The sequence below is a fragment of the Mauremys mutica genome, chromosome 17 (assembly GCF_020497125.1).
Source record: "Mauremys mutica isolate MM-2020 ecotype Southern chromosome 17, ASM2049712v1, whole genome shotgun sequence".
Lineage (NCBI taxonomy): Eukaryota > Metazoa > Chordata > Testudines > Geoemydidae > Mauremys > Mauremys mutica.
Window position 1 is genome coordinate 7,575,044 of NC_059088.1, and position 26,048 is coordinate 7,601,091.

At 54.5% G+C, this 26,048-nt stretch overlaps 1 protein-coding gene across 1 annotated transcript in view; it reads right to left on the bottom strand.

The window, feature by feature from the left end:
• LOC123351770 (IgGFc-binding protein-like) overlaps positions 1–19,759 on the bottom strand; it is a 35,136-nt gene extending 15,377 nt beyond the window's left edge. The window contains exons 1-9 of the mRNA XM_044991383.1: positions 19,737–19,759; positions 14,975–16,201; positions 14,206–14,546; positions 12,754–13,327; positions 10,113–10,711; positions 8,732–9,281; positions 4,488–5,077; positions 3,419–3,992; positions 2,291–2,490 (exon numbers count right to left, since the gene is read on the bottom strand). Coding sequence (XP_044847318.1) covers positions 2,291–2,490; positions 3,419–3,992; positions 4,488–5,077; positions 8,732–9,281; positions 10,113–10,711; positions 12,754–13,327; positions 14,206–14,546; positions 14,975–16,181 — 4,635 coding nt within the window. The 5' untranslated portion in view covers positions 16,182–16,201; positions 19,737–19,759. The remainder of the gene's footprint in view (positions 1–2,290; positions 2,491–3,418; positions 3,993–4,487; positions 5,078–8,731; positions 9,282–10,112; positions 10,712–12,753; positions 13,328–14,205; positions 14,547–14,974; positions 16,202–19,736) is intronic.
• Positions 19,760–26,048: the final 6,289 nt, after the last annotated feature.

The following is a 26,048-nucleotide window of genomic DNA, read 5'->3' on the forward strand; positions in this document are numbered from 1 at the left end:
TTGAAAAAATCACATTAATGATATGTATTATTCTCACCACGCACATTAATATGTGGGGGTCAGGATGGATAATCAGCTAAACATGAGCCGTGGCCGAAAGAGCTAATGTGATCCTGAGATGCATGAACAGAGGAGACTCAAGTAGGAGCAGAGGGATTATTTTGTCCTCTGTATCTGGCCCTGGTGTGACCGATGCTGGAATCCTGTGTCCAGTTTTGGTCTGCAGGTCAAGAAGGATGTTAATACATTGGAGAGGGGACAGAGAGCAGCCAGGAGAATGATGAAAACATTAGAAAACATGGCTTCTAGTGATCGACTCAAGGAGCTCAGTTTCTTTACTTTAACAAAGAGACGGTTAAGGAGTAACTTGATGCCAGTCTATAAGTATCTACCCAGGGAACAAATAGTTAATAATGGGCTCTTGACTCTAGCAGAAAAAGATCTAACATGATCCAATGGCTGGAACTTGAAGCTAGACAAATTCCGACGGGAACGAAGGCGTATATTTTTAATGGTGAGAGCAATTAACTACTGGAACTATTTCCCAAAGGTGAGGTCCATCACTAACAATCTTTAAATCATGATTGGATGTTTTTTTCTAACAGATCTGCTCTAGGAATGGTCTGGGGGCAGCTCTCTGGCCTTTGTTATGCAGAAGGTCCAACTAGTGGACCTTCTTGCCTCCAACAGTGGTCCCTTCTTGCCTTGGACTATACAAATCGATTAATCTATGACTATGCATTTAGCAGACAAAGCATTATAACATTATATTGTGGGCATATTTCTAGCAGTTACCAGGCCTGAACTGACCTACATCATCCTATAAACCGGTTTACTTGTGCTAAGTATCACATAATGCCCTGCATTGGCTTTGGGTGAAGCTGATGGAAAAACTGTCAGGATTAAGATAGGGGTGTTACCCCGGTACAAGCCGAGGAGATGCCTTCCCACCCATGTGTCAGAACACAGGGATAAGAGGTACACCACGGTACCCAAAAAACAAGATACAAAGATGACTGGTTACTTCTAGCCTCCGCATGATGGTTACAGCTTTTTATTTGTAAACAGGATGGGTGTAAAAAGGAGCAGTAACTTTGGACACACACCTTCTTTCTAAGGGGAATTCAACAATGTGGTATGCAACAGCTTCCCAGAAATTTCTATTGTATTGAACTCTTTTTTCCTGCACTATTTTTTAGGCTTGGAATGATTAGATTTGTACCGGCAAATGTCGACAAACATTGATTTCACCATACACACAAACCAAGGACAAAAATATTTCCATCCATAATAGTCGAAATTCACAGCTAGGCGAAGTAAGAAAAATGCTGCGTCTTATCAGAGTTTGATTTAAGGCTGTTCGCTTTGTGTATTTTGATGTGAGGTTGACAATTTGTGTTTTAATGGTTATAAAGTTGTAACTTTTTGAATCTTAGCAGCTACTGTCATTAATTAATTATAGTCTGACACTCCCCCCTCCATAATTATGTGCAACTGTGAAAACTTAAATCCATTAAAAAAATTAAAAATGCATCAAATCTACAAATGTTGTGCAACTGTTAAACTTTAAATCAAAAGAAAAAATTAAAATGGTTAAAACCCACAGCTTTGCGCAACTGTGAAAATTTAAATAAGCCAAAATAAAATAAATGTTTAAAACACACAAATTTTGCAAATTGTGAACATTTAAATTGATAAAAACAAAAAATGCTTAAACATAAACCTCAATATTATCGGTTGAAATTATAAAACCATAAAAACTGAATTCTGCCAAGCTGAACTGCAAGGGGGTGATTACACTCCTATGAAGGACTCCGAGAAGACCTCACACCATAGTTTACCCAGGAATTGAAGGAGATCATCAAATCCTTCCCCAAACAACTCCACGAGAAACTCTACAAACTCATCCCCTCTCTAATATCCTGGGACAGACACAGCTACACCCACACTGCATCAGCCTGGCTCTACTGCTATTACCTGTTATCGAGAAAGCTAACTGATGTTGGTTATTTGATCTCTTGAGTATCTTTCACAACACATCAAAGTGCGATCAAGGAGCTGACTACAGAATTCAGCGACAAGCGGCACATTAGGGTTCTTTGCCTGTCTCTAGAGATCGGGAATTAAGCATGGCCAATGGGTTGGATGCCAAGCCGAGGGGACCAATGTTTTGATCCAGCATACGCGCCCCTGGGCTGTAGATCTGCTTCGTTGCAACTGAGGAGCTAGTCTTAGGTTCCCAGTTTGGGGTAACAGGATCAGATCCTCATCTACCAGCAGGGGGCAGTACCTTGTAGTATCTCCCCTTCTCGAAGCAGCCACAACTCTCCACAGTCACGCAGTCCAGGCCATCGAAGAAGAAGCCATCGTCGCACTGGCAGCCTTCGGCGCAGGTCTCCAGGCACGGGGTGGACTCGGTGATCCCGGCGCAGGTCGCAGTGCAGAGGTCGGCACACACCTCATAGTGGCTGTTGGCTGGGCAACTCAGAGCTAAAATAAAGAGAGAAATTATTGATTCACAGAGCCATAGATTTGCAGGAACCATCATGAGCAACCAGTCTGCCCCAGCCCAGATCTGATGGTCGAGCTAGAGCACAGCTTTTAGAGAGAGGTCTCCCTAGAAAGACGCAGAGGCCTGGAAACTGTCCTGTCCCTGGGGCAGCCATTCCCAGGGTCAGTTCCCCTCCCTGGGGAAAATCTGCCCTTTATTTCCAATCTCGATTTCTCTGACTTCATCCCCCAACCCACCAACCGTCAACTCTCGCTCTGCCTCTGTTAACGAGCCCTCCGCTCCCCGAAATCTCCTTTCCAGGTAGGTGCTGATAGACCGGGACTAGCCTCTGAGCCTTCTCTGGGTTAAACACACTAGTTCAAGCTCCTTCAGTCACTGGCTCTTGGGCAGGTTTTCCAGCCCTCAGATCATTCCTGTAACTCTTCTCTGACCCCTCCCCCATTTCCGATGTTCTGTCTGACGTGCGGCACCCCAGAGCTGGGCACAGTCTCCAACTGTGGACTCCCCAATGCTGTATCTCAAGGGGACCCCATCTCCCGGCTTCTCCTCACTATCCCCTGCTTCTCCAGACCAGGGTCATGCTCACCCTCTTGGCCACAGCATCGCCCAGGCAGCTCATGGGCAGCTGCTTTCCAGGGTACAACCCCGCCCCCACAGTCTGTGAATCTGACCCACAGGCTGTATCCCTCTGTGCAGAACTTTAGGACTAAGTGAACATGTGGCTCAGATTATTCTGTGCACCAGCATGGATGGAAATGGAGCCAAAGTGGGAGGACGAGGAGAGACTGGGTGAGAAGAGACAGATAAGCTAAGGGTCTGGAATGAGATGCCCAGACCTGATGCTCCCCAGATCAAGAGGGGTGAGCGGGACAGCCCTCCCCACCCCATCAGCATCGCGGCACTTACGGCAGAAGGAGGCGCTCCTCCAGGGCTGGATGGGGGCCCCGGCATCCTGGCAGGCCGTCACGTAGCTGTGGAGGCTCTGGCACAGGAGCTGGGAGTCTCCGTTGCCCAGGCACAGATCATTCAGGCAGTTGTTGAAATACACAGTGGGGCTGACTGTGCTGTGGCAGGTGGCAAAGGGGCCATCAGGGGCTGTGAGCAGCCCGCAGTAGTTGCGCTGTTTGAAGACGTCCTTTTTGGTCTCTTCGCAAACCGGGCAGCTGTTCCCGGCGCATCCATCCGCACAGGCCACTCCTGGGACTGGGATTTTCCAGGCGGAGGCGAACGCTGCCACGTTAGGGGCCACCCTGCCATCGGGGAGCAGGAACTCGTCATCCTGACGCCCGTTGTAGTTGCCGCACAGGCCGCACATCTGGCCCTGGTAGTTCCCTGGGACGGTGACTCTCACGTTGTACAGGAGGTTGTAGCTCACGGTGAGGCCGAAGTCAGTTTGCACCAGGACATTCCCGCCGTGCTGATACGCCCAGAGCCGCCCGTCGGCCACGACCACAGGCAGGTTGTGGGACACCCCGTCCACCTGGGAGAGAGAGAGCATTCCCTGTGAGTGGGGGGAGCGGACACTGGGGCGAAGGAGAGATGCAACAGGAAAGCATGCAGGCTGAATTCCACTCTGTTCTACGCACGTAAATCCCAACAGAGCCAGGGCCAGATTCGGTGTAAATCCAGAGTCACCCCTGACTGAAATAGGGTCAAGGCTGGATTCTTATTGCAGCTTCCCCAGGATAAATCCAGAGCCAGCTCACAGATTTCAGAGGCATGACTCCAGAGTCACTCAGGATCAACCCATCTCTTCCCCCGCACCAGGTCTCTGAACCCGTGTAGGGGGGTCTAATGCTACAGCCCTGGAGGGACAGGTCCCAGATGCAGATGGGGGGACAGAGCTCAGCTGGGAGCACCCCTCTTAGCAAGTGGGCACTCTGCTGTCTCTGAGATGTAGGGACCGGCCCTGCTGTTCTGTCCACCCCACTACGGAGTCCACCCCTCCTTGGCCCATCCCATGAGCAAGACTTACCCTGATCAGCCCCCTCATGCCCTGCAGCAGGGCAAGGGTGGTCCCATAGAGGCGGATGGACACCAGCTTGGCCACGGAGACCTGCCTGGTGCCCCATGGCTTGTTCTCCAGGTGGACGGCGAAGGGCGTCAGCTTCTGAGCATTGGCGCAGGTCGTGGCCAGGGCATAGGTGCAGGTACCTTGGAAGTTGGCAGCAGTGCCATCAAAGGTGATGTAACGGGAGCTGCCGGAGACAGTGCAGGTGGCGGATCCCACAGGGTGGCATCTCCGGATGCCGCCCGCCACCTTGCACTCCTCGTTGGGGCCACAGGACGAGCCCTTGCAGGCCACATCGCCGCCGGCCCGGCAGACGCACTGCTCCTGGCACGTCGGCTGGAAGGTCTCCCCGGCCTGGTAGTAAAAGCCCTGGTGGATGCAGCCGCACTGGGACATGGGCACGCAGCGGTCGCCACTCAGCACAAAGCCCTCGTCACAGACGCAGCCCTCCCAGCACTGGGCCGAGCACTGAACTGGGGCGTAGAGGCTGCTGCAGGTCGGCTGGCAGCCCCAGGCGCAGATCTCGTAGTGGCTGTTCCGGGGACAGGCTGGCTCTGCGACAGGAGCAGAATGAGGTGTCATTGCAGCAGCTTCTGATCACAGCTGGTGCCCCCCTGGAGGGGAAAGGCCCTGCCCCATTCCCCGCCCCGTTGAGCCAGCCAGCCCAACAACCTGGAGCGAGATCGGAGCCGGCACCCCCTGGAGGGGAAAGGCCCCATGCCCCTTACCCTCCCCACCCCCACCAAGCCAGCCAGTCCCCGTCCTGGGGCTGGATGGGAGCCAGCACCTCCTGGAGGGGAAAGAACATAAGAACATAAGAATGGCCGGACTGGGTCAGACCAAAACTCCATCCAGCCCAGTATCCTGTCGACCAACAGTGGCCAATGCCAGGTGCCCCAGAGGAAGTGAACCTAACAGTGATCTCTCTCTTGGCATCCAGCTCCACCATCTGACAAACAGGCTAGGGACCCCATTCCTTACCCATCCTGGCTAATAGCCATTAATGGACTTAACCTCCATGAATTTATCTAGTTCTCTTTTAAACCCTGTTATAGTCCTAGCCTTCACAACCTCCTCAGGTAAGGAGTTCCACAGGTTGACTCTGCGCTGTGTGAAGAAGAACTTCCTTTTATTTGTTTAAACCTGCTGCCCATTAATTTCATTTGTTGGCCCCTAGTTTTTATATTATGGGAACGCGTAAATAACTTTTCCTTATTCACTTTCTTCACATCACTCATGATTTTATATACCTCTATCATATCCCCCCTTAGTCTCCTCTTTTCCAAGCTGAAAAGTCCTAGGCTCTTTAATCTCTCCTCATATGGGACCCTCTCCAAACCCCTAATCATTTTAGTTGCCCTTCTTTGAACCTTTTCTAATGCCAGTATATCTTTTTTGAGATGAGGAGACCACATCAGTACGCAGTATTCAAGATGTGGGCGTACCATGGATTTATATAAGGGCAATAAGATATTCTCTGTCTTATTCTCTATCCCTTTTTTAATGATTCCTAACATCCTGTTTGCTTTTTTGACTGCCGCTGCACACTGCGTGGACGTCTTCAGAGAACTATCCACGATGACTCCAAGATCTCTTTCCTGATTAGTTGTAGCTAAATTAGCCCCCATCATATTGTATTGTATTTTTTCCAATGTGCATTACTTTACATTTATCCACATTAAATTTAATTTGCCATTTTGTTGCCCAATCACTTAGTTTTGTGAGATCTTTTTGAAGTTCTTCACAGTCTGCTTTGGTCTTAACTAGCTTGAGCAGTTTAGTATCGTCTGCAAACTTTGCCACCTCACTGTTTACCCCTTTCTCCAGATCACTTATGAATAAGTTGAATAGGATTAGTCCTAGGACTGACCCTTGGGGAACACCACTAGTTACCCCTCTCCATTCTGAAAATTTACCATTCATTCCTACCCTTTATTCCCTATCTTTTAACCAGCTCTCAATCCATGGAAGGACCTTCCCTCTTATCCCATGACAACTTAATTTACGTAAGAGCCTTTGGTGAGAGACCTTGTCAAAGGCTTTCTGGAAATCTAAGTACACTATGTCCACTGGATCCCCCTTGTCCACATATTTGTTGACCCCTTTGAAGAACTCTAATAGATTTGTAAGACACGATTTCCCTTTACAGAAACCATGTTGACTTTTGCCCAACAATTTATGTTCTTCTATGTGTCTGACAATTTTATTCTTTATTATTCTTTCAACTAATTTGCCCAATACTGACGTTAGACTTACCACTCTGTAATTGCCGGGATCATCTCTAGAGCCGTTTTTAAATATTAGCGTTACATTAGCTAGCTTCCAGTCATTGGTTACAGAAGCTGATTTAAAGGACAGGTTATAAACCATAGTTAATAGTTCCGTAATTTCACATTTGAGTTCTTTCAGAACTCTTGGGTGAATGCCATCTGGTCCCGGTGACTTGTTACTGTTAAGTTTATCAATTAATTCCAAAACCTCCTCTAGTGACACTTCAATCTGTGACAATTCCTCAGATTTGTCATCTACAAAGGGTGGCTCAGGTTTGGGAATCTCCCTAACATCCTCAGCCATGAAGACTGAAGCAAAGAATTCATTTAGTTTCTCCACAATGACTTTACGATCTTTAAGTGCTCCTTTTGTATCTTGAGCGTCCAGGGGCCCACTGGTTGTTTAGCAGGCTTCCTGCTTCTGATATACTTAAAAACACTGTGTTATTACCTTTTGAGTTTTTGGCTAGCTGTTCTTCAAACTCCTTTTTGGCTTTTTTTATTACATTTTTACACTTAATTTGGCAGTGTTTATGCTCCTTTCTATTTACCTCACTAGGATTTGACTTCTACTTTTTAAAAGATGCCTTTTTATCTCTCTCTGCTTCTTTTACATGGTTGTTAAGCCACGGTGGCTCTTTTTTAGTTCTTTTACTGTGTTTTTTAATTTGGGGCATACATTTAAGTTGGGCCTCTATTATGATGTCTTTGAAAAGTGTCCATGCAGCTTGCAGGGATTTCACTCTAGTCACTGTACCTTTTAATTTCTGTTTAACTAACCTCCTCATTTTTGCATAGTTCCCCTTTCTGAAATTAGATGCCACGGTGTTGGGCTGTTGAGGTGTTCTTCCCACCACAGAAATGTTAAATGTTATTAAATTATGGTCACTATTTCCAAGTGGTCCTGTTATAGTTACCTCTTGGACCAGCTCCTGCGCTCCACTCAGGACTAAATCGAGAGTTGCCTCTCCCCTTGTGGGTTCACGTACCAGCTGCTCCAAGAAGCAGTCATTTAAAGTATTGAATAATTTCAACTCTGCATTTCGTCCTGAAGTGAAATGTTCCCAGTCAATATGGGGATAATTGAAATCTCCCACTATTATTGAGTTCTTTATTTTGATAGCCTCCCTAATCTCCCTCAGCATTCCATCATCACTATCACTGTCCTAGTCAGGTGGTCAATAATAGATCCCTAATGTTATATTCTTATTAGAGCATGAATTACTATCCACAGAGATTCTATGGAACATGTGGATTCATTTAAGATTTTCACTTCATTTGATTCTACATTTTCTTTTGCATATAGTGCCACATGACCCCCCCATGACCTGTTCTGTCCTTCTGATATATTTTGTACCCCGGAATGATTGTGTTCCATTGATTGTCCTCACTCCACCAGGTTTCTGTGATGCCTATTATATCAATATCCTCCTTTATCACAAGGCACTCTAGTTCACCCATCTTATTATTTAAACTTCTAGCATTTGTGTACAAGCACTTTAAAACTTGTCACTGTTTATTTGTCTGCCCTTTTCCCCATTCCTCGCCCCCCCACCCCCGAGCCAGCCAGTCCCCCACCCTGGGGCAGGATTGGAGACAGCGCCCCCTAGAGGGGAAAGGCCCATTCTCTCAGCCAGCTCAGGGGATAAAAACAGAGCAAAACCTCAGTTGCTGTTTGTCAGTGTAACACAATTGGTTTGAATGCAATGGTGCAGATTCACACCAGCTGGGATCTGGACCCATTGACTCCAATGGAGCTACGGCTGATAGATCCCAGCTGGGATCTGGTTGAACTTATCCAGGTTTATAAATATTCTCCCTCATCAGAGATAAAGCAATGCCTAGGATCATGCATTGGAGACCAGGAGGGCGCCTCATGCTGGCCAGCCTGCCCTGTGCAGTAGCCCGGCTCAGGAACCCTGCCCAGCAGACACTCACTCCAGAAGACGTGGTATCTCCAGGGATATACAGTCAGCCCAGCGGCCTGGCAGGCTGAGGCATAGCCAGCGATCACCTGCCCTAGCACAGCCAACTGCCCCTTGGACGCACAGTAGTCGGACACGCAGTCAAGGAAGAAGCCCTCAGGGTCAATTTTGCTGTGGCACTCTCTGAAGGGGCCAGTTTTCTCCAGGATGATCCCGCATTCGGTGTTGATGCCCCGCTGGCGATTGGCGAGGGCTTCCAGGTCGGGACAGGCCCCCACGTCGACTTCGCCACACCCCTGGGGCTCGGCCACCCTCCAGCTGCGCCCGGCACCCGCGCCGTCCTTCCCAGCCGGCTCGTCGCTCCTGTCCCCATTGAAGTTGCCGCACAGACCACCCAGGGCACTGGCGTAGGTGCTGGGCACTGTGACGGTGGCCCGGCTGTGCCAGTCAAAGGTGACAGTGAGGCCAAAATCTGTCTGGATCACGGCATCCCAGCCTCTCTGGTACATGGAGATCTTCCCTGTGCCTACTTGGTATGGCAGGTTGGTCAAAACACCATTCACCTAGGGATAAAGACAGACACCTTGATACAAGACTGTGCAGTGTTCACTGAGCCCCAGTGCAGAAATGCAACTGCCTCTGAGGTGGGGGAGCTGGGGAACAGCCACACGTAATGCCACATAGGGATGGCTCGCCCGGCTCTGAGATGCAGCCACATCTGGGGTAGGGCAGCTGATTCACAGACCACAAGTTACTGAGGAGGACAGATGGTCTCAAGGTTAAGGCACAGTATTGGGAGCTCTGGGTTCTCTCCCCAGCTCTGGGAGGGCAGTGGGGTCTAGTGGTTAGAGCAGGGGGGCTGGGAGCCAGGACTCCTGGGTTCTCTCCCTGACTCTGGGAGGGGAGTGGAGTCTAGTTGGTTAGAGCAGGGGGTGTTGGGAGCCAGGACTCTTGAGTTCTGTTCCCATCTTTCAGGTGAGTGGGGTCTACTGGTTACAGCGCCGGGGTAATGATAGGTTCTAGTCCAGACTTGCTGGGTGATTGTGTGACAGTTCCTTAATCTGTCAATGCCTCAGTTTCCCCAGCTGTGAAATGGGCACTTCCCAGCCTCAGGAAAGGGTTGTGTCGACGTCTGTGCTTTGGACTTCTCTGAAAGGGCCGGGCGGAGGCTACTACTGGACATGCGTCTGACGAAGTGGGTATTCACCCACGAAAGCTCATGCTCCAATACTTCTATAAGGTGCCACAGGACTCTTTGTCGCTTTTTACTACTGGACAGAGAGTTTAGGACAGGAAGTGTAGAAACTCAGGCTGACGTAGAAGCAGACCAGCTGGGGAGCCAGCCCTTGCGCTTGACTGGTTGGCATCTCCCCAGTCCAGGCTCACAGACTCACCATGATCTTGCCCCGAAAGGCCCAGCTGACAGTGGTCTCCACTCCGTAGACGTGGAGCTGCACTACTTTGCTGAAGGACACCGATCGGCCATCCCGGCGGGCGTTCTGCACCAGGACCCGGAAATCCACCAGCTCCTGGCTCTTCTTGCTCAGCCCGGCAAGCTGGTACTGGCAGGTGCCCTGGAAGTCAAACCTCTGCCCATCAAAGCTGCGGTAGTGGGAATACCCGCTGGTCGCACAGCTGGCATAGCTGATGGGGTAGCAGTTCTGGATGCCTTTCTCCACCCGGCACTGCTCCCCAGTCCTGCACCCCGCGACCTGGCAGCTCGCCTGCCTGGTTTGCGGGTTGCAGACACAGCGTCTCATGCAGGCACCGTCCCCCCAGAATTGCTCTCCAGGGGCGTAAAGGCGGCCCTCAAACTCGCACCCGCAGCCGGCCTTGGGGATGCATTTCCCAGCATCCAGCACGAAGCCCTCGTTGCACTGGCAGGTCTCCACGCAGGGCGAGGAGCAGTTGTTAGGGGCCGCTCGGTCATTGCAGGTGGCAGGACATGCAGAGCCATAGAGCTGGTACTGGCTGTTCTCCGGACAGGGCAGAGCTGTCAAAGGGATGGGACATGGGTCACTGGGAATATCACTGCATTCAACACATGCTGCAGCTTGAACCACCAGCTTCTTGCATCAGCCTCAGAGATAGATAAGAGCTCTACTACTGCTGCCCACTGAGGGAGCTCTCCTTTAGCTCAAGCATCAGAGGCCTGCGCTCTTGCCAATCATGACACTTAAAATAATCCCTCTGCCAGCCCACCAAAAAATGGAGAGATTGGTCAAAACTCATAAAATTTTTGTAGGTTAAATTAAATAAATATCCTGTGTCAGGCGGGCATTGGTCATTTCCAGCTTCTGTAACCTGCAGCTCCCCACCGCCACCAACAACTGTTGTTAGGAGTTATCTGCAACGCGGCAGAGGCCAGAGTCCTGAGAAAACAGCCCTGTCCTGAGGGAGGTGGGGGAGAGTGCATTGCAAGACAGTCTCAGGTTAAGGGAGAGAGAGACAGCGTGTGTGCGTGTGGGTGTGTGGGTGTGTGTATGAATATTGTCCTCTGTTGGAGGGGATGGGTCCTGCTGTGTGTGTGTAGGCTGCCCCCTGCTGGAGGGTATGGACACTGATCTGTGTGTGTGTCCCTGCTGCCCCCCTTTCTGCCCCATCTTTTCCTCCCTGCCTCCCAACCTCAGATCCTTCTGGGCCCCAAACATTCAGCTTTCCACTCATCTGCTCTCCCACATTTCTCCCCACCACACTCTCCCCCCCAAACCCTCCTTGTCCCCCATATTATTCCCCCAACATGCCTCTGTCCCCCAGACCCTTTTCCTTTCTCTCCTGCCTCCCACATCTGCCTGCCCCCTAGTCTCCTCCCTGCTGCCTCCTTTGTCCCCCAAATTAACCATCTTCCAAGTCTATCCTCCCATCCCCCGTTGCCTGGAAGCAGAACCCTATAAGCACATCCTGGTGTCAGTCCCACTGGAGGGACGGGGGGGTTGCTGCCTTATTTATTAAGGGAAACTTTGTGATACTATGGCACGCAGGTTCTCAACCTGCCGCCCAATCAGCACACAGCTGCGGCCCATGTGACACCCTCATGGCCATACAGGTCGTATTGCATGCAGCCCATATCATAGGTGCTGACTCTAGGGTAACCAGATGTCCCGATTTTATAGGGACAGTCCCGATATTTGGGGGGGTTTCTTATATAGGCTCCTATTACCCCCCACCCCCATCCCGATTTTTCACACTTGCTGTCTGGTCACCCTAGCCGACTCCTATGGGGAAAAATTAGTGGGCGCTCTGCACCGACTGGCAGCCAAGCTCCCCGCCCTGCCCTGCCCCGCCTCACCTCCTCCTCCACCTCCTCCCCTGAGCGCGCCGCGTCCCCGCTCCTCCACCTGCCTCCCAGCGCTTGTCGCCACCGAACAGCTGGAGTAAACTCCGGGAGGGAGTGGGGAGGAGCAGGAATGTGGCGCCCTCAGGGGAGGAGGCGGGGATTTGGGGACAGGGCAGGGATTTGGGGAAGGAGTCAGAATAGAGGCAGGGAGGGGGCAGAGTTGGGGCGGGGACTTTGGGGAAGGGGTTGGAATGGGAGTGGGAGGGGGCGCAGCAGGGGTGGAGTTGGGGTGGGCCAGGGGCAGAGGGGGATCGAGCACCCACTGGCGCCATTAGAAGTCGGCGCCTATGGCCCACATAACGGATTGTTATGCGGCCCACAATGGTAAATAGGTTGAGAACCACTGTTGCAGCTCTGAGGGGCGACAGACGTGGCTTCCAGGTCTCCTCCCCAAACCGAGTGTGCTAGTAAATGGATCTGTGTAACAAGGATCTGCCACAAATTCCTTGCCAGAAACGGACCAGCATGTTCCCACTTCCCTAAAACAGCCCGTCTCCCATCGACGCCCCTTAGAGGGGAAAGGCCACATGCCCCATTCCAAGCCCCTGCAGAGCCAGCCAGTCCCCCAACCTGGGGCCAGATGGGAGCCACTGCCCCCTAGAGGGGGAAGACTCCATGCCCCATCCCCTGAGCAGCCAGTGCTCTGAATTTCTTTGGCACTAGCTGCCATGATCAAACCAGGAGTTAACACCACTCACTGCAGCCTGTGAGACTTCTCCACTCAGAGATATCCACCCCCTCTCTCCGGCAGGCATCGGCGTAGCTCGTCAGCGCCCGGCACAGCATCTCCTTGAGGCCGTCGTTCATGCACAGGTCGTAGACGCAGTTGTCCAGGTAGATTTTGGGGTCGATCACGGAGTGGCATCGGCTGAAGGGTCCGCCCGCCCCTTTGGTGATCCAGCCACAGAAGGGCTCAGCTTTGTACCTGCCGACCAGCTCTGGGGAGCAGCTCTTGCACACCCCATGGCAGTCATCCCAGCAGAACCTGTCCCCATCCTCCACCTTCCAGCTCTTTCCAAACTCCACGGGGCTGGCAGCCAGTGCCCCCGTGGGGGTGGCAAAGTCGTCCCCAGGTTCCCCGTTGTAGTTGCCGCACAGGCCACGCACACTCTCCCAGAAGCTACTGGAGATCTTCACCACCAGGGAGCTGACCCAGTCGTAGGTGACCCTCAGGGAGAAGTCAGTCTCGATGACCACAGAGCCCCCACTCTGATACAGCTTCAGTTTCCCCTCCATCAGGGAGATAGGAAGGCGGGAGTGCTGGGCATTCACCTGGGAGGGCAACCACAAGCAATGGCCATCGTTTCAGGCAAACCTTTCAGCCCATGTCCTATTCCCAGCAACCTCTCCCTTAAAAACCAGGCAAGTCCAAAGCCCACCCAAGCCAAGTGGGGGGAGGGACAGCTCAGTGGTTTACGCATTGGCCTGCTAAAGCCATGATTGTGAGTTCAATCCTTGAGGGGGCCATTTGGGGGTTGGTCTTACTTTGAGCAGCAGGTTAGACTAGATGATCTCTTGAGGTCCCTAATAATTTATGATTGTAACCCACTTCACCTTGAGCCACCTGGTGTTTACAAGAGATATTTCCCAAGGCAGGTAACTCTGTCACCACCTCCCACAGGTTCCCTGGAACATCCACTGCTGCTAGAGGTGGGACCCTGATAGGTGGATCATCTGCCCTGCTTGGCAATAGAGGCAGGGGAGATTTTCAACTGAAGTAGTTTTTCAGCCCCAAAAAAAGCAGATTTGGTGACACCAAAACAATTCAATGAAAAAGAAAAATCCTCAAAAAAAAAATTCTGGAAAAAATCAAAATGTTTGTCTTTCAATTCAAGACAACGTCTCAATTCAAAAGTTCCTTTAATTTTTTAAAATGTAATATGTTGAAATCAAAATGAAACTTTTGTTTAACCCAAACCAAAAAAATCAACTTTTCAACTTGCCAAAAATTTCTAATTTATTTTTGTTTTGACCTGAAATTATTTTTTTATTTTAGAAAAGAAAAAGAAATATGAAGGAAGAAAAAAGAAAAAAAGAAAAAAGAAAAGAAGGGAGAAAGAGAAACCAAGGAAGAAAAATAAAGAAATGAAGAGGGAGAAGCAAAGAAAAGGCCGATGGATAGATAAGGAAGGGGATGGGTACACTCTTACCCTCACGAGTCCGTATTCATTTCTGACCACAGAGATGGTGTAGCCATAGACCTGCACGGTCACAAAGCCCACGTAGGCAACTCTCTGGTTGCCCCGGTTCTCATTCTTAGCCGTGACGTGGAAAGCTGGGAGAGCTGAATCCGAGCTGAAGGTCTTGGCCAGGGTGTAGGTGCAGGTGCCCATGAAGTCGTAGTTGCGCCCATCGAAGGTGCGGTAGTGGGGATCACCAAGCGCCCAGCAAGTTGCCACGGAGGTGGCCACGCACCCGGGTCTGCCATTAGTCATCTGGCAGGTCTCCTTCTTCCGGCACTGCACGGAGCTGCAGGAGGGCACTGGGGTTGCTGGGGACAGGATGGGAAGGAAAGGGCGAGCAGAGAGATAGACAGGACATTATAACAGGAAGCAAACTGGCCACCAGGTCAACCCATAGGGTCCAGTGGGTTGACCTGGTGGCTTAGAGCACATAGACAGGGTATTATAACATGGTGACGTATGGAGGGATGAATGGAAGGGAAGAATAGTTGGTGGAATTGATTGGAGATGAGTGGATGGGTGGATGGATGGATTTTGCTGTGAATGCTCGTTGGGGTGACCATAGCAGGATCGTGCAACACCCCTGCCCTAGAGACACCCCCACACCCATCCATGCATGCGGTCCCCCATAGGGGCTATTCACACTGCTCACCACCCTAAGATTTCACAATTACAACAGGACAAGCACCCAGATACACCCCATAGCCCCCTTTTCCCTCAGATACCCCCCACTCACCACTCTGGCAAAGGGCGGCCACACCGTAGCCATTCTGCTGAGCGATACCGACGCTCAGCAGCCCAAAGGTGGCACTGGGGTGCTCCACTGAGCGGGCACTGGCCCCGATTCCCAGGTTGAACTCTCCCCAGGAATACTCCGTGCCAGGAATCGGGTTCCAGCGCACCCCGCTAAGGAGTCGCCGATCCATGGTGATGCCGGCGGCCGATGCAGTCTTGGCCACAATGATGGCATAGTTCTGGAAGCCCTGCTGGCCAGCGATGGAGTAGGAGGCACAGTAGCTGGAGACGTCCGGGATGCTGACCAAGAAGGGGTCGTAACGCATGATGCCCTGAGTCCCGCCAGTGCAGAAGAAGAAGACTTGAATGCCAGCACTGGCTGAGATGTACAGTGGTTTGGCCAGACTCACCTCCAACTGCAGGACCTGCCCAGACACCAGACCCTGGCTCCTCTGGGCCCCCCCAGAGAGGTAGGTGAGTTGCGTGGCTTGGGAGGCGACCACGTATACCAGGTCGTAGCTGGCCTGGAAGGGCATCGGTGGCACGAAGAAAGCCGTGCCCCACCTGGAGATAGGCAACAGCTGCTCGGCCACGTGGTTGCACTTGGTGTTCTTCTGGGCACAGCTGTGCCCGCTCTGCACTGCCACCGGCTTCAGGGACACCACCCGGGTGCCAGACAGGTCCTGGCTGCTCTGGAATTGGACAGCCTCGTAGGGCGAAAGGGAGACAGTGATCTTGCTGCCAGCCGGGTAGACCTGCTCTTGGAACCTCACACTGCCCTTCAGGTAGATTTCCACGGTGGTGGGCTCCCGCCATGCCATGACGGAGAACTCTTTGTAGGTCCCAGAGACGTCTCCAGCTGGCGTGACGATGTAGTACTCTACGCCCAGGCTCTGGACCGGGAACACCACGCTAGTGTCAGCCGTCAGCTCCTTGGCATTGAGCGACATCACCGAGACATCCTTGTCTGCCTGCACCAGGACGGTGTTGCAGAACTTGGTGGTGCCGGACATCTCAGCATTGGCCGGGATCTTCACCGAGACCGTCTGGCCCTGGCCGAGCTGGAAGCTGTGGCGGAACGGGGACTTATTCACCTCGACGGTGACGGTGGTGGAGGGCGAGTAGCCGGAGACAAAGAGCTGGAAGTCAGCCTGGGAGTAGCTGATCTGGTAATTCTGCATGAAGGCCGTGATGAACTCCTGGCCCATGGGGGCGGCCGTGCCGGGGCCTGAGGGGAGAGGGACAGAGAGGGGTCACCAAGTCGGCAGCTCTAGTGGGTTTTGCAGCTGCTTTTATGTGTCTTAGTGATGGAAAAGAGCAAATAGCAATGGCTAAAGCTCTCAGTAACCCATACACTGCTCTGCCAGCGCCCCTCAGTCCTGACCTGTAGACCCCAGCCGTGGGCAGCCCTTCACACAGCTCTGCTGGCCCTCAGTGGGGCCAGTTCACCTCTCACTCAGTGTAGTGTGATGAGGATTGACCCCACGGAAGTTACAGTCGGGTGTGTGAGAGCTGAGTCCAGGTGCTGCTGTGGGGCCAGCAGTGGGGCCAGCTCATCTCTAAAGCCAGTGGATTTACCCCCAGTGAGCTGGGAAACCAGATTTCAGATTCCAAATGTAAGGGGAAACTCAGTGGGGTGTTTGGTTGCTAGCGCCCAGTACTAAAAGGGGAGGGGTCGATGGGAAATCAGGACTGTGAGACTGACACTCCCCAGGGTCAATGGGGAGAGGCCAATGCTCCAGGTCAGCCTGATTGACAGGGCAGGCAGGCCAATGAGGGAGTCAGGAGGTCAGGGGGGTCCCGTCCTCCGCATGAGTTGGAATTATCTGGGTCAGATGGAGTGGGGCTGAGCTAAGGAGACAGCAAGGGCCTGAGTGGAGCTGGGGAGCAGAGCCGGGCCGGCCAGAGGGGCCAGAGAAGCAGCCCAGGGAGCAGGTGAGAGCTGGGAGAAGGGCCACAGAAGCGGCTGGGGGAGCAGACCTGCGCTGGGATGGGGAGAGCTGCAGCAACCAGAGCCAGAGGGGCCAGAGAAGCAGCCCAGGCAGCTGGAGGCAGAGCAGCAGCAGTGCAGAGGCAGAGTGAAGTTGGGGCTGGGGTGAGGCTGGGGCTGGAGCCATCCGGAGCTGGGTGCAGTGAGCAGCTGGGGAGAGCGAGGGGGACCCTGGGCAGCAGACCCAGCGCAGGGAGACACCCCCAGCCAAAAGGCCTTGCAGGTCAGACTCGGAGGGGGATCTTCACCCCAATGGGGCAGGGGTGATGCTGGGAAGAAGGGTCCTGCCATTTAGTGCCTGAGAGCATGTGGCCACCCCCAGAGCAAGTGTCCAACCTGCAGCATCCCTGCAGCACTGCCAGGGCCTGGGACGTGTGAGGAACAGACCAAACTTCCCCGACATCCCAGAGACGCTGGTTGTGATGTCCCTGTGCCACAGAGCAGGGTGACAGGTTTTTCTTTAACCTTTCCCGTTTTTTCCCTTTTTTTTTTAAATGGTTGTGGTTTAATAAATTGCATTTGCTTTGAACTGTATGTAACGATCAGCGGGTCAGTGAATCATCCCAGTGTAGAGAGAGCAGCCTGGAGTGGGGACACCCTAGCCCCTGCCATAAGTGACCATGACAAGGTTGGAGGTCGAACCCTCAGGAACCCTGGGCCCAGCCTTGTTGGGGTTACGAGGACTCTGCCACACAGGAGATGGAAGGGGAGCCCCTGAGGTCAGGCAGGCCTCTGGGTAAAGGGAGTGGGAGCGAGGACTCAGATCCTTTCACTAGCCCATTTCACCAGAGTAGTGTATAAGCCAAGAAAGTTCCCCACAATAGCGGGACCATTCTCCTGCTTACACAGATATTCCTGGCTCTAACCACTAAGCATCTCCCTGAGCTGGGGATGGAACCCAGGAGACCTGGCTTCCAACCCCTTGCTCTAACTAAGAGACCCCACTTCCAGAGTCAGGGACAGAACCCAGGAGTCCTGGCTCACAGGCCTTCCTTGCAGGCCTCATAGCCCAGCTCAACCCTGGCAGGAAACACCCCTAAATCTGGGGTAACCAGCTCGGGGTGGGACCACCATGCCCCTCCCTGCCACTAGCACTGCGGTGGGCAATTGAGGCTGAGTGTCGGGGAAAAGGCATGGCCAGAGGGGAAGGGGCATGGTCGAATGGCGGGTGTGTCCACGTGGGAAAGGCATGGCCAGAGGAGGAAGGAGCATGGCAAAAAGGGGAAATGGGTGTGGTCAGATCAAAAGGACAATGGCGTGGTCAGCAGGAGAAGAGGTGTGGTCAGAGGGAAAGGGGTGTGGTCACAAGAAATACAAGAGTGACATGGGGAAAGGGCGTGGCCAGAGGGGAAAGGGGCGTGGCCAGCAGAAGAAGGGGTGTGGCCAGCAGAAGAAGGGGTGTGGTCAGAGGAAATGCAAGAGTGACCAGCAGGCAAAGGGGTGAGTTCAGAGAGGAAAGCAGTGGCCAAAGAGGAAAGGGGGTGTGGTCAAATTGAAGCAGGGTGTTGCCAGCAGACCCTTGCTCTGTGCCCATCCTCCGCTGTATTTGCAGCCCCTTCCCCAGCTCTGAGGCAAAGAGGCTGCAGGAGGGGCAGGGCAGAGGGGAAGAGCTAAACCACCCCTGCACCCATGCACACTGACATGCACACACGCTGACACACACAAACACAGAGACACACAGACATATGCTGACACACATACACACACGCTGATGTACACACACTAACGTACACACACTGATGCACACATAGAAACATACACTGACATACACATGGAGATGCTGACTTACACACACACACACACTGACATGCATAAAACATCCAGAGACACACTGACACACAGAGACACATGCTGACTCACACACTGACACACACACAGACACACATACACACACAAACACGCAGATCTACACACACATTGACATACACAGACACACTGACATACACAAACACACAGACACATGCTGACACACAAACACGAAGACCTACACACACTGACATACATATCTATGATAGCATACGTGCTCACACGTGCATGAGCACGCACACACACGCTGATGAGCTCTATGCAGCTCCCTCTCCCCTATTGCATGTGAAAAGTGAGTATGATGCACCCTCCAAGTGTGCAAACTGGAGCCACGTGAGCTTTGCACACCTGGGGCCTGGTCCCAGCTGGGGTGGGCAGAGGGGTGATACCCCGGTAGAGTGTAGCAGTAGCTGAAGTTATGCCACACCCCTTCCTCAACATAGGGGCATGGCTAAGGTAACGGGGCATGGTCCCAGCCACCCACCCCTGAAGCAGGAGCAGTTTGCAAACGTTACAGCAGCCCCAAGGCTGTGTGAACTGTGCCGATCTGGAGCAGCACCCCTAGAACCCCGGCTGTGCTGGGCACCGGGGAGGTTGGCTCGAGGGGCTGGCCCAACAGTGAGCTTGAGTTCACACAGAGAGAAAAATCTGACCCATCGACTCCAGTGGGGTTACTCCAGATTTATACTGGGGTGAGCAAGAGGTGAATCAGCCCCATTTACCCCAGTGAAGTCACTCCTGATTTACAGCAGTGTGTGTGAAAGAGAGATCAGCCCCACTGATTTACCCAGGGTGACTGGAGAATGTTCCATCCCTCCCTGCCCTGTGGTTCCCCCCTTGCCCAGGTCCCAGCCCCTGGGTGCTCTTTACTGCCCCACTCCCAGTCTAGTAATCCCATGCCCTGCTCCGCCCCCGGGACCCTCCCTCACCCTGAGCTCCCCTGGCCCTGGGTTGGATCCCCACTCACCTGCCAGCAGCGCCAGGCCGGCCCAGAGCAACAGCATCCTCCTTGTCACCATGGCTGAAACACAAGGGGGTTAATCAGGGGGTTAATCAGGGGAGACAGAGTGGGGGGCTTGGGGTCACCTTTGCCCCAGGAGTTGGGGAGCCTGGGGGGAGCGGAGGTGGGCAGACCAGGGGACCTACTGAGTATGGGGATGGGGGGAGGCAGCACTGATGGGGAATTGGGATTCCCAAGGCGACAGGGAGCCAGGACTCCTGGGTTCTATTCCCAGCTCTGGAAGAGGAATGGGGCTTATTGAGTTAGAGAGGGGGGCTGGGAGCCAGGACGTCTGGGTTCTATCCCCAGCTCTCGGAGGGTCTCCTGTCTGTTACAGGTTAATGTAGATGAATCTCGCCCTCCCTCAGTCTCTCTCACACCCCAATACTGTCCCAACCACAAAGGGTTAAAATAGGACCAGCCACCCCTATATTGCCTTAGCAAAGTGGTAATGGAGGTGGGAGGAGGAGCTGGAGACTGCCAGGCATGTGGTCCCATAAAGACAGATCCCCCTGAGACCCATCCCTCCTGGCATGAGGTCAATCAGCGACTTCCCCTGTGGCACGTCATTCCTTCATTGGCTATCAGGTGGTGTCCTGCACCTACTCTAATGCTGCTGGGATTGGTAACTGTTGGCCCATTGGTCTGATCTGTTCCGCTGGGTCTAGAGGGAGGTGCTGCCTTATATGGGCCCTGCAGTGCTCCCCACCCCAAAACATCCCTGTCTGTCGCTTATCTCTCTGGTCCTTCTCCAGAGCAACCCCCTTCTCCATCTACCCCACGCTCTCCTCTGTCACCCTCCATTAGCTGAGTATCTGCTCCCCTCTTGTCTCTCTCGCTGTGCCTCAGTGCACATCTGTCTGTCCATTGATCTGTCTATGTCCATACATACCCGTCATGTGGCTAGCTAGCCACTCACCCATCCCCATGTGAGCCCATCATCTATCTATCTACATATACACCTTCTATCTATCCCTATATACAAACTCTCCCTCCCCCATCCCCATACACACCCTCTATCTATCTATCTATCTGATGGCCACTGAATTTGAATCCCAGCAGCATTAAATCTCCTGCCCCCTCAAATGTCCCCTCCGGTTCCCCCACCCCACCCCACCCCTTTGCAGAGTGAGTGGCTGGGGCAAGAGAGGAAGGAAAGAATTTGGACTCACCTGCTGGGAGCACCTGGCTAGCTCAGCAGCGGAGCCTGAGGGGCTTATATGGCAAGGGATTCCCCCGGGCGGGTGGTGACACCCATGGGTGAGGCAAATGGGTCGAGTTTCATCACAGCTTCCTGGAGGAGGGCAATTCTACACAGAGTCGGCAAAGGGAGCTGGAGAATGAGGTGTAGAGAGATGACAAATAGGAGGGGCTGTGTCAGAGGGTTACAATTTCTGGACTGGGAGAGAAGGCAGAGTCAGGTCCCTTTGCCCTGTAATTCAAAGAACGAGGGGATGGGACAATGCAACAGAGGCCTGTGGAACTCCTCGCCACAGGGTGCCCCTGGGATCAAGGACTCAGCAAGGCTTGCAAAAAGGGCAGAGTTCTTATGCAGTTGCTGCAGTTGAGGAAGAAGCATCAAAGTATTATGGGATAGAACCCCACAATGCCTTGGGTTAAAGAGAAATGCCCCCCCCAAATGCCACTAGCAGGTTTCTTTACCTTCTTGTGCCAAACCCTAATCCTAAAACCACCACAGACAGGATACTGAGGTATTGGGTCCCTGTAGCATCTGTGAGGGGTGGACATGGCAGAGACAGGGGATGTGGGTTGGATGCCTCTCCTGAGAGAAAATGTTTCATCAATTTCTTTCCTCTCCATTCACCCACGATTAAAGAGGCCACTGCTTGACCTCCAGCTACTTGAGCCCCCTCACTTCCCAAAGCCAGGGATAGAACCCAGGAGTCCTGACTCCCAGCTCCCAACCCACCAGACCCCATTCCCCTCCCAGATCCAGGGATATAACCCAGGACTCCTGACTCCTAGCTCCCCCTGCTCTAACCCACCGGACCCCATTCCCCTCCCAGATCCAGGGATATAACCCAGGAGTCCTGACTCCCAGCCCCCCAATCCCTCTGCCCCCCTGAATCCTCATCCTCTCCCCACCCCCCCATGCAGCCCCACCCCTTGGCCCAGCACTCCTGCATTAGTGTCAATATTTGTGACTGTTTTCACACAGGCTGGGTCAGGTCAGGACCACCGCAGACATAGCTTCCTCATCCCACCGTTGACACCAGTGGAGGCAGGGCAGGCACTGTCATAGCTGCTCCACTGCCAGGACCTCTCCCTGAGCCCCCGTTCCCCCCGTCCTGTGCTCCTAGGGCATCCACCTCTGCCAGGATCCTTCTCTGATCGCCCCCGGCTGCACACCCCATGACACTCACCTCCAGCACTGCCAGGATCCCCTGATCCCCCTCCCAACCTGCACTCCCCATGCCTCCCCTCCTCCCCTGCTTCCAGGATCCCCCAATCCCCCTCCCCCCCAGCCTGCACTTCCCACGCTGCCCACCTCCCCACTGCCAGGATCCCTCCATTCCCCTCCCCCCGCAGTCTGTGCTCCCCACACTACCCACCTCCCCCACTACCAGGATCCCCCCCAGCCTGCACTCCCCACACTGCCCATATCCCCCGCTTCCAGGATCCCCCGATCCCCTTCACCCCTAGTCTGCACTCCCCATGCCACCGCCCACATCCCCTGCTTCCAGGATCCCCTGATCCCCTTCTCCCCCCCCCCCCGCCTGCACTTCCCATGTTGCCCACCTCCCCCGCTGCCAGGATCCCCCGATCCCCTTCACCCCCAGTCTGCACTTCCCATGCTGCCAAGATCCCCCCATTCTCTTCCCCCCCGGCCTGCACTTCCCACACCGCCCGCCTCCCCCGCTGCCAGGTTCCCCCCATTCCCTCCCAGCCTGCGCTGCCCACCTCCCCCACTGCCAAGATCCCTGCCTGGTGTCGCTGCGGGGCTGGGGACCCCAGCACACTGCCCTTTCACACAGTGGGTACGGCAGGCCCCACATGTCCATTGCTGGCACCAGGGGCGGCTCTAGAAAATAGGCTGCCCCAAGCAGCCGTGCGCAGCGCCGCCCCTTACCCGGTCCCCTCTTCCCGCGGCTCCGGTTGAGCTCCCGCAGGCATGCCTGCGGCAGGTCAACCGGAGCCCGGGACCAGCGGACCTGCCGCAGGCATGCCTGCGGGAGCTCAACCGGAGCCGCGAGAAGAGGGGACCCGCCGCAGTCATGCCTGCGGCAGGTCCGCTCCTCCCGGGCTCCGGTTGACCTGCCGCAGGCACGCCTGCGGGAGCTCAGCCGGAGCCAAATGCCGCCCCCCAGGGAAAGGGCCGCCCCACGCGCCTGCTTGGCGCGCTGGGGTCTAGAGCCGGCCCTGGCTGGCACGGCCGGTTCCCTGCAAACTGGCCACAGTTGAGTGAATGGCAGGCGGACCGTGGTCCGTCACAGCTCAGGGGATCCTGCGGCCTGGACACTGTATCGCACAACACCTCTGTTTGGGGAACTTCTCTGCCTGACTGCAGGGAGCGCGCCGGGGCCATGCCCTGCCCCCAGCCGGGGGGACATGGGGCGCTGCTGTGAGGAGCCAGGGCTGTGAGCATCCATGAGAGGAGGTGTGGAATGAGCACCTCCACGGAGCCCCCACAGTGCTCCCCACAGCACAGCCCCCTATGGAGCCGCCACCCCACTGCCTGCAGTATGGCACCCCCTGCTGAGTCCCTCCTGTCACCCTCCCTACAGCACAACCCCTACTGACCCTCGCCCCTCCACCCCCGCCCTGCTCCCTGCAGCACAGCGCCCCCTACTGACCCCGCCCCGCTCCCTGCATCACAGCGCCCCCTACTGACCCCGCCCTGCTCCCTACAGCACAGCGCCCCCTACCGAGTCCCCTCCTGCTACCCTCCCTGCAGCACAGCCCCCTACTGACCCTCGCCCCCCTCCACCCCCGCCCTGCTCCCTGCAGCACAGCGCCCCCTACTGACCCCGCCCCGCTCCCTGCATCACAGCGCCCCCTACCGAGTCCCCTCCTGCTACCCTCCCTGCAGCACAGCCCCCTACTGACCCTCACCCCCCTCCACCCCCGCCCCGCTCCCTGCAGCACAGCATCCCCGACTGAGTCCCTTCCCTGCAGCACAGCGCCCCCTACTGCCCCCCCCCCTGCTCCCTGCAGCACAGCGCCCCCTACTGACCCCCGCCCTGCTCCCTGCAGCACAGCGCCCCCTACTGACCCCCGCCCTGCTCCCTGCAGCACAGCGCCCCCTACTGACCCCCGCCCTGCTCCCTGCAGCACAACCCCTACTGACCCTCGCCCCCGTCCACCCCCGCCCTGCTCCCTGCAGCACAGCATCCCCGACTGAGTCCCTTCCCTGCAGCACAGCGCCCCCTACTGACCCCGCCCTGCTCCCTGCAGCACAGCGCCCTCTACTGAGTCCCCTCCTGCTACCCGCCCTGCAGCACAGCCCCCTACTGACTCCCACCCCGCTCCCCACAGCACAGTGCCCCCTGTGGAACCTCCACCCCACTGCCTGCAGCACAGTGCCCTGTACTGACCCCCCCACCCCTCTCCCTGCAGCACGGTGCCCCCTACTAAGTCCTCCATGTGCTCCCTGCAGCATGCCCCCCCATACTGAGCCCAGCACCTGCTCCCTACAGCACAGTGCCCCCTACTGAGCCCCCACCCCCCCTTCCTGCAGCATGGCACCCCCTGCTGAGCCCCCACCCCCCCTTCCTGCAGCCCAGTGCCCAGCCCAGCCTTACACAATCTCTCCGCTGCCTGTCTGCAGGTGGGTGAGGCTCAGCAGCTGTATGCTCAGCGCTAACCCCTGCCTGGTGTGGTGTTTGAGAAGGAGGAGAGCCCATGTTCCCATGCAGCTCCGCTCACAGCCCAACCACAGGGAGTTCCCCCTCACCCTGGCTCCCATGGCCTTGGCCAGATCCCCTGCAGGGCTGGTTCACACCTGCTTCCGTAACTCCGGAGGCGCTACGGCCGACTGCCAGCAGCTGGGAAACGGGCCCAAAACCCACAGGGGCAGAGGCGGCCAGGCACAACTCTAGGGGAGGCCTGAGGGTTATTTTTAGCTGTTTCAATATGTTTAGTGAGTAATAGAGATGCTATGGAGCTGGATTCCCTCACAAAGGGTGAATCCGAAATGACTCCCAGTGGAGTCACTCCTGATTTACAGGGGTCACTGGGCTGAATCCCCTCTTGCTCCCCCTGGGGTAAATCCAGAGTGACTCCACAGGCGTCACTGGGGCCAATTCCCCTCTTACTCCCCGCTCCGTGTAAATCAGGAGTGACAATAGAAAAATCGGCCCTACTGACCACCATGAGTTACTCTTGATTTACACCAGGATGAGCAAGAGGAGAATGAGCCCCAGTGGAGTCACTCCAGATTTACACCAGAGTGAGCAGGAGGGGAATGAGCCCCAGTGACCCCCCCCCATGGGTTACTCCTGATTTACACCTGGGTTAGCGCAAGGGGAATGAGCCCTAGTGACCCCAATGGAGTTACACCTGATTTACACCTGGGTGAGTGGGAGGGAATAAGGACCAGTGATGACCTCAATGGGTTACTCCTGATTTACACCTGGGTTAGTGCAAGGGGAATGAGCCCTAGTGACCCCAATGGAGTTACACCTGATTTACACCAGGATTTGTCAGTGTTGCATCTCGCTCCACTCACTATTTACCCTCCTATAAAGGCCAGTAACTTTTATCTCCCCCAGCTAGATACACACAGGCACAAAGCGAGGGCAGCTAATGCCCAATTACCATTTATCGACTTCCAATGCCTGCCTGCGCCCCATCCAGGCATCGCTGTCTCAGTGCAGTTAGCGCTGCTGTGTGCCAACAGGACAGACAGACCCTGGGCTCAGCTCCCTGAGTCACCACCGGATTCTGCTCTCAATCGCACAGGGTAAATCTGGTGTAGCTCACGGTCTGTGATGGGGTCATGCTTTGCCTGGAGGAAACCAGGAGGAACTCCACAGATTTTAATCCAGATTCTGATGTCCATTATGCTGGTGTCAATCGGCCTCACCCCTTTCACCCCAGTAGCAGTAGCGCCAGATGCTAATCTCCACGACCTTGACTTCCGTCCAGAGATGGACTAGCTAACTGAATGGAATTACCAGAGAGTTAATCCAAGATGAATGAGCAGGGAATGAGCCCCATTGATCCCAGGGGAGTTACTCCTGATTTACACCAGGGTGAGTGAGAGGGGAATTGGCCCCATTGATCCCAGGGGAGTTACTCCTGATTTACACCAGGGTG